The sequence below is a fragment of the Thalassophryne amazonica genome, chromosome 6 (genome assembly GCF_902500255.1).
Source record: "Thalassophryne amazonica chromosome 6, fThaAma1.1, whole genome shotgun sequence".
NCBI classification, from domain to species: Eukaryota; Metazoa; Chordata; class Actinopteri; order Batrachoidiformes; family Batrachoididae; genus Thalassophryne; species Thalassophryne amazonica.
In genome coordinates this window covers 102186890-102195631 of record NC_047108.1, presented here as the reverse complement: position 1 = coordinate 102195631, position 8742 = coordinate 102186890, and the positions used below count along the sequence as shown (strand labels likewise).

General features: G+C 44.3%; 1 protein-coding gene across 2 annotated transcripts; it reads right to left on the bottom strand.

Moving 5' to 3' along the window:
* Positions 1 to 2977: 2977 nt before the first annotated feature.
* fam110a (family with sequence similarity 110 member A) lies at positions 2978 to 8718 on the bottom strand. Of its 2 annotated transcripts, none has more exons than XM_034172995.1 (2): positions 8646 to 8718; positions 2978 to 4694 (listed from the first exon to the last, which is right to left on the bottom strand). In XM_034172995.1, exon 2 carries the CDS (start codon positions 4537 to 4539, stop codon positions 3292 to 3294), a length of 1248 nt encoding a protein of 415 aa, XP_034028886.1. In that variant the 5' UTR covers positions 4540 to 4694; positions 8646 to 8718; the 3' UTR covers positions 2978 to 3291. The 2 variants fall into 2 exon arrangements, with proteins under 2 accessions (XP_034028886.1, XP_034028887.1); XM_034172996.1 differs by lacking the exon at positions 8646 to 8718 and adding an exon at positions 4796 to 4932.
* Positions 8719 to 8742: the final 24 nt, after the last annotated feature.

Genomic DNA, 8742 nt, shown 5'->3' with positions numbered 1-8742 from the left:
TGATTGAATTGTTCTGTAATTTATGTCTGTAGCATGGCCCAAGCAGAGGGTCACCCCTTTGAGTCTGGTCTGCTTGAGGTTTCTTCCTCAGAGGGAGTTTTTCCTTACCACTGTTGCTCTGGGGGTTAGTAAGATTAGACCTTACTTGTGTGAAGCGCCTTGAGACAACTCCGTTATATAAATGAAAATAAATTGAAATTAAATTGAAAATCAATTGAAATTGTATTAATCACACTGACACTGAGTTTATCCGTTGCAGGTCTGTTTTGCAGAACATATGATTAGCAAAGTCCAGTGAAAGATCAGACTATAGATTGAGCAGCATTTGTCTTTTTGTTCCCATTTGGTGAAACTCTGAGTTTGTTAAACCTGAAATGAGTGAAACTGAGTTTTCCGTTTCAGAAAGGGAGATTAATCAAACCAGAGTAACAGGTGTAACTTGAGCCCATTTCAGAATGGGAGATAAAATAAGCTCAGTTACTATAGTAACAACAGGTTTTATTCAATAATCCCAGAGGTTCTCTCAGTCCCCACCCTCTCACACCACTCTTTCCCTTCCTCATTTATTCATGCACATCAGCCTGTGAAGATGAGTGTGTTTTTGTATACTTTAACCCCCCAAACACACAGTCACTTTGTCGCTCATTTACAATTTCCTTTGAGGCCACTGTGAGAGAAAAAAACATTTTTTAAAAATACATTTAATATAATGTGAGGCAAGTCAGCACAGTGGCTTAGTGGTTAGCACTGTTGCCTCGCAGCAAGAAGGTCATGGGTTGATTCCCACCTGTGGCCTTTCTGTGTGGAGTTTCCGTGTTTTCCCCTCATTTTTGTGGGTTCTCTGACTTCCTCCCACATCCCAAAATGTGCAGGTTAGGTGGGTTGGAAACTTTAAACTGACTGTAGGTGTACATGTGAATGTTTGTCTATATGTGGCCCTGCAACAGACTGGCGTCCTGTCCAGGGTGTACTCCGCCTTGCACCCTTTGACTACTGGGATAAGCTCCAGCCCCTGTGACCCTTCATTGGAGTAAGCGTTTGAAGATGATTGAATGACTGAGTGGATGTGAGGCAACAGGAGTAAACAGAAGAAGTAGGTGCAGATGCTTCTGCAAGCTCTGGTTTGTCTAAACTGGCTACATTCACATTACCGGTTGAAATGACCAAAAGGTAATGTTTTGCCAGATTTTATTTTGTTCACATTCATTTATATTATATATTACCAACTAAACAGACCTGAATCAGATTTGTTTTCATGAATTTGAAATATCTGAGCTTTTCAATTTATTTTCATTTGTATAGCGCCAAGTCACAACAGAGTTGCCTCAAACTGCTTCACACAGGTAAGGTCTAACCTTACCAACCCCCAGAGCAACAGTGGTAAGGAAAAACTCCCTCTGAGGAAGAAAACTCAAGCAGACCAGACTCAAAGGGGTGACCCTCTGCTTGGGCCATGCTACAAAAAATAAATTACAGAACATTTCACGGACGAATATACAAGAAATGCAATTAGCGCACAGGACAGGAGGATCGCAAACACGAACACAACTCCCATCTCTGGATGGAGCTGCACCTTAAACAGAGAGAAAAAAACAGAATCAGGCATCAGAAAAGCAAGAAATACTGTATAATTTGCCAGCATTAAACAAGAAAAACAGAGAAATACTAAGGTGATCACCGGCCACTAGCCCTAAACTTTACTAAAAGACCCAGAATTTAGGTAAAGTTGAGGCCGCCGCTCGCTCCAATTCCTAATATAATGAATTAAAAGAGTAAAAAGCGTAAAACAAAACTGTACCAGTATGCTACCCTTATGAAAGGGAAAATAAGTGTGTCTTAAGTCTGGCCTTGAAAGTCTCCACAGAATCTGTTTTATTGATGCAGGGAGATCATTCCACAGAACAGGGGCACGATAAGAGAAAGCTCTGTGACCCGCAGACTTCTTATTCACCTTAGGGACACAAAGTAGTCCTGCACCCTGAGAACGTAAAGCCCGGGCCGGTACGTAAGGTTTAATTAGGTCAGCTTGGTAGGAGGGTGCCAGTCCATGAATAATTTTATAGGTTAGTAGCAGAACCTTAAAATCTGATCTCACTGGGACAGGAAGCCAGTGAAGGGATGCCAAAATGGGTGTAATGTGGTCGAACTTTCTGCTTCGTGTCAAAAGTCTGGCTGCAACATTTTGAACCAATTGGAGAGCCCTAATGCTAGACTGCGGTAAACCAGAAAATAGAACATTGCAGTAGTCCAATCTAGAATAGATAAATGGAGCAGGGTCTCAGCATCAGCCAAAGACAGGATGGGATGAATCTTCGCTATATTTTGCAGGTGGAAGAAAGCAGTCCTTGTAATATTTCTAATGTGGAGGCCAAAGGACAACGAAGGATCAAAAATTACTCCAAGGTTCCTCACTTTGTCAGTGTGATGTATGACACACGTGCCGAGGCTGAGTGTTAACTGGTCAAATTGATGCCGATGTCTCACTGGATCAAGAACCATCATTTCAGTCTTATCAGAGTTTAAAAGTAGGAAGTTTCTAGACATCCAACTTCTCACTGCTGCAAGGCAATCTTATAAGGATTTTATGTGAACAAGATTACCAGCAGTTATTGATTGGCATGTATAACTTTTTAGCTTTTCACAGTTGTGTGAACACATCACAGAATGCTGGTTTCCCACCTGCTTTCTGGGAAACTATACCTGGAATTTCGTGTACCTTTTTTTTCTTCCATCTCTCAAAGTATTTTTCACTCTACCATAAAGCTGCAACTTGTGACGCAACAGACCAAAGATGCTCCATCCACGGGTTCTCCAAGTACAGCCACTGACGTTCACCAGCATTGTGACGGGTGTGTTGGTGGCTTCCCTCAAGTCTCCTTGGATGATCACCCTGTTTTTGAGGGTGGTTTATGATGGGGTATTTCAACCTTGACGAAACAGTTTGTGATGTAGAGTACTGTAACACATACACACAAAAACAGCATGCTTGCATCACAGAGCCTTTAATACATGCTCAAACTAATCATACTCTGCAGGGCCAGACAGCAACAAGTCAAAGCACAGCCTCATTATGAGACAATGAGAATCTTTTAAAACTCAAAATAACACAAAAAGATTAGATGTACTAATGTCACTTTAAATTACATCCTAACTTCCACTTAAAAATGGAACTAGCAAACAGCAAGTGAAAAAATTCTGTTCATTATCACTGGAGTATATGTCCCAGGTAAACCGATTTCAGCACCGGATCCCATCAGCAGCAGTTTCAAAGTTCAACTATTTCAGGTTGTCCTATAGGTTCGTGGTTTTTCCGGGACTGTCCTTGGCCTGACGAATTCCATAGAGCCATTTGATCACTCTGGCATTCCTCTCAATGACAGAAACACCGTAGGGAACACGCTCTGTGACATTCCCGTTATCCTCATCATCTTCTTCATCTCCTCTATCTGAGGCTGCACACTCTGACCCCGGAGCGCTCACGCTGCGGAACCGGGCGAGCGACACAATGTCAGAACCAGGTCCTTTCAACTCCTGAAGGTCGGCAGGGTCCAAACCGCACAAGTTAAAGAAACGCTCAAGCTCTGTTCCGGCTCGGGAGTATCGGTCACTCATATCGGACTTGGACCGAGTCAGAGAGGGGCGTTTCCTGGCGCTTGAGGAAGACAGGCGGGTAATTGCTGGGGAAGGTGGGGGGAAATCAAGGAGGAGAGGAGGAGGGGAAGGAGAAACTGTGGCCTCAAGTGGAGCATCACATTTAGGTGGAGCAATAACAGGTCTCAGAGGAGAAGGTCCTGGTGTATTTCTGGGGTAAAATAATCGTAGGTGCGACGCTGTCTGGCGGAGTGGTAATTGGGACTGTAATGTTATGGGCTGCAGCGGCTGGCGGAGGTATTGTGGCAGTCTGCCCGGCATCCTCACCGGACGGGCCTGCGGCTTGACATCCACCCTGCGTACAGTCACTGCCGTCGGAGAAGAGGCGGTACTCTCCACTTTAGCCTGCACAGACGCTTTCAGCCTCACCTTAGCTGGACTGGACCAGTCAGGACGAGGCGGTGGACACGGCCTCTCCTTCTTCTGCTGGGCGGCAGGAGGTGCCGTGCAAGGAGACTGTTGTGCAGCAGCTGCAGCACCGTCAGGCTTATTGCTTCTCTCTGTGTTTACAGTAGCAACATCGCTGACACCGCTAATCAGGCTGCTGAGGTGCGCCAAATCCAACAGAACACCTTCCTGCTTTGGTTTTGTTGGGGTTGGTGCCTTTCTGGTGGGTTGCACTGCAGCATCAGGCTTTAGCAGAGGCTTCCGCAGTCCAGGAGGCCTGACCGGCTGCTGCTTGGACAGAGCGACCTGACTCTTTACATATTTGGCCTTGTCTGCTTCCAGCCTTTCCACCGCGCTCTGCTTTGGTCTTCCTGCTGATGTTGGGCAATGCCGGTAGAACTCTGGCCCCACTGGCCCCTTCTGCTTCAGGCGTGGTGGTGTAGCAGCTACAGCAGTTCTCAGTGGTTGTTTCACTGGCGGCTGAAGCGTCTCCATGGGCATTATGCTGTTCTTATTTTTGTGCACTTTTCTTTTCACCACTGGGAGTAAATAGTCTGAGGAACTGTCAGGTTGTTCGAGCTCAGTCCCAATCAGCTCAGTTCATATTTAAAGAGATGTAGCTTCCATGTCAGCCGAACCCTTGACATTCAGATTTCCTGTGAAAGAGAGACATCATTACTCCAAATATAAAGAAACAATGCAAAGAAAGACGCTAGATAAACAGGGGCATCGCAACAATTTTGAAAAGTACTGGCACCTGCCATTGCTGTCCCTCAGCCTCCATGAAAGTCAAATTCCTGGGCGGCAGAATTCCTGTGGTGTTACCTGACTGAGGTCTTGATCTGATACACTTTTCTGTAAATTTGGTGGCCTCCCCATTGTAGAGCAATGGCTCTAACAAGAAATTAAAAAAAAAAAATTAGCTTGTGACCTTGACCTCAGGGTCACCCATTTTTTAACTTGACCGAGGTCTTCAACTGATACACCTATCCTGGAAGTTTGGTGACCCTTAGGCCTTTCCATTCCAGAGCAATCATGCTAACAGTCTAATTGCTGATGCCATCCAACACCCGAAGGGGTGACAACAGTACCTCTTCAGCCTATTAAAGGTTGAGGTCTAAGAACAAACGCAAATGCCTAGAGCCCCAAGGTCAAAGGAGGCCCAAGAGAACAGATATTTCATAGTCAAAACATAACACTTACCAACTCATAGCACCCGCTTGGTGAACTTGTAGCACATGGTTCAATTTTCAAATTAATTTCATTTATATGGCACCAAATCACAAGGGAGTTGCCTCAAGGCGCGTCACACAAGTAAGGTCTAACCTACCAAACCCCAGAGTAACAGTGGTAAGGAAAAACTCCCTCTGAGGAAGAAACCTCAAGCAGACCAGACTCAAAGGGGTGACCCTCTGCTTGGGCCATGCTACAAACAAATTACAGAACAATTCACAAAACGAATGTACAGGAAATGCTGTTGATGCAGAGGACAGGAGGGTCTCCAGCACAAATACCACACCCATCTCTGGATGGAGCTGCACCTTAGAGAGAAAAAACAATCAGACATCAGAAAGACAAGAAATACTGTATAATTTGCCAGCATTAAACAACAAGAAAAACAGGAAATACTAAGGTGATCGCCGGCCCTAAGCTTCACTAAAAGACGCAGAATTTAGGTAAAGTTGAGGCCGCGGCATGTTCCGTTTACTAAAAAAAATTATTAAAAGAGTAAAAAGCATAAAACAAAACTATACCAATATGCTAGCCATACGAAAGGGAAGTAAGTGCGTCTTAAGTCTGGACTTGAAAGTCTCCACAGAATCTGACTGTTTAATTGACACAGGAGATCATTCCACAGAACAGGGGCACGATAAAAGATGGTGCCAGGAGTTAGCTGGCAGTTCTGGTAAATGTGAATAAACTGCTGTACCTGTCTGACCCTGGTGTGGGCATTCCATTTTTGCACAAACGTGGAATACATAGTGCTGTGTGGAAAAGGAGTTTGTGATTTGTGTGATCAACTGCCTGTTAATCAGCAAGCGTAAACAAAATGCCACGCTAAACAAGCATTAGCCTGCTATTATGCTAACTGACTTTAAAATAAATGACACAAACCAACACCAATCAAACAAAACCAAGAAGCTGTAAAACACTGAGTCTGCTTGCTGATTTGAAAAGTGCTATGACTTGACCAAGTTTTGCTACGAGCTAGTAGATGATATAAGTTGACCCGATACCTTCACAACTTCTTTCTTAAATTCTATGACCGGCCATGTCATGTCCAGAACTTTTCTTTTCTTATAAGCTTATAACCTTTTCTTATTTGTGTTATCAGTTATGCTTTATGTCAGGTTTTGCTGTTTTCATGTAGTTTGTTTTGCTTATGGCTTGTTTACCACCTTGTTTTCCTAGTTTAGTTTTGCTTAAGTATTTATGTTCCATTTTCAGTTCTCATGTTCATGTCCAGTTCTTGGTTATGTTTTTCTGCCCTCAGTTTTTATTTTAGCTTTGTTCATAGTTCTCAGTTTCCCCTCACGCCCTTCGAGTTAGTGCCCACTCCACAGCACTGCACCTGCTTTTATGTTTGTCTCACACTTTGATTCTGACAGCTCTGTTTTCTTTCACTCACACATCTTTGTATCCTACATCACTTCACTTTGTGCACTCGCTTCCTTCCTATCTTGCACTGTGTTTAATCTTTGTTCACTAGCCACGCCCCTTTGCAACAATTGAACACCTGCTTCACATGACCCTAATTTGTTTGTTCCTTACTTAAGCCATCACAGTCTCACAGCCAATTTGTTGTCGCTTTTTGCAGACATTCCAGCCTTTTGTTCTCAAGCCGTGTACCGATTATTGCTCTGTTCTCTTTGACCACACCTTTTGCCTCATCTTTGATTACTGTGTTTGCTCGTGCCTTGAATCCTGCTTGATCATGACTGCGTTTATGTCCGACCCCAATTGTACTTCTGCTCCACTGCTTGACCACCTTTATATAGTGACAAATCACAACAGCGTTGCCTCAAGGCACTTCACACAGGCAAGGTCTAACCTTACCAACCCCCAGAGCAACAGTGGTAAGGAAAAACTCCCTCTGAGGAAGAAACCTCAAGCAGACCAGACTCAAAGGGGTGACCCTCTTCTTGGGCCATGATACAAACATAAATTACAGAAACAATTCACAGAACAATTCACGGACAAATATACAAGAATTGCTGTTGGTGCACAGGACAGGAGGGTCGTCAACACAAATACCACCTGTGCACTGAACCTAAACCTGGAATAAAGACCATGTTTTTTCCTACTCCTACGCCAGGTCTGGGAGTCTGCTTTGTGGGTCCAGACGCTATGGTAGCTGGAGAGCTGTCTGCCCTGACAATGAGGCCCCACACAACTAGAGCTGTGAAACGCTTCGTCATTTCTGAGCAGCAACCTACAAAGCACCATTAGGCTACATTTTACACTCAGTTTATCCTTTAAAAATAAAACTTAAAAACAATTTATTTGAAGACTGAATTCTGTGCATTAACTGCACCAAGGGTGAATGATGGTGCAGTCTTGGGAGGATTATCAGCGCCCCCCCCTCCCCCAGGTCCCCTTTTGCCCGGGGCCCCCAGAGTCTCTTGAAACACCCCTGGACACAAGCCGACATCTGCTTGTCAGACACTTTAAGTACTCCAACAATACCAACTCAACTCAGATCTTCCATCCACAATCACTTCTCTTCAGACAGCAACCAATCACTGGCTTTAAACACTTTCCATCTTGCTACTTCATTGGCTGCCGTCCCAGACAGATTTCAACAATTACTTGCAGCCATCCATCTCCCAGCAGACAAACACACAATACAAGTGACACTTCATTTTCAGGCTCTATGAAAAGAGCGGCAGAGGTTTGCATGTCGTGGAGGTGCACGAGGACAGCTGTTGGCAAACTACTGCCTGGAAGCACACCAACAGCTGCTACGGCAACATTAAATAAAATAAAAAAAATAATGTAACAGTTGTTGCCAGGTTTGTGGTGGAAATCCTCCTTAAGTGAAACTTAAGAAAATGCAAGACATGCATCTCGATGTACACTACACAATAAAGTTCTGAAAGAATGACTGAAATTGCAAATTTCTCAAATGTATCTTTAAAACAGTCTGGACCAGGCGGTCACATTCTCTACATAGCAGCCATTCCAGCCTGAGCCGAGCCACACTCCTGCTGACAGATTCCAGTCAGCTTTTCTGCCCCATGACCGCTGATTCTCACCTGCCACAAAGTCTCCGGAATTCACAAAATGGTAACGCGCAACAACCGGCAACATACATCCTGAACAGACATGTATAATCCAAACCAAAGAGGAATATCAGGAGGTGGGTCAGACAAAAATACAGCCTCTAATTTGGAGTCACGGCGGCGTGAGATGATTTGGATTCATAGAGAAAAAACCCCACACACACAAAACAGGATGACCTCGCATGTACACATACACGACGAGGCCTACACACAGTGTGACCCTGACGAGCTGATATCTCCTGGTAGGAAGGTGTTAATTAAGCTTAATTAGCTCAAACAAAGTCACAAAGACAACATAGTGTAGAAATGGAAGCGAAAACTCACAAACAGGCCTGTTGTGCTGCAAAGGAGCTCCAATGTGAAACCACTCACCAGTTCCCAAGACAAACCTGTTTGACAACTCATGTGCTTCTCCTGATCC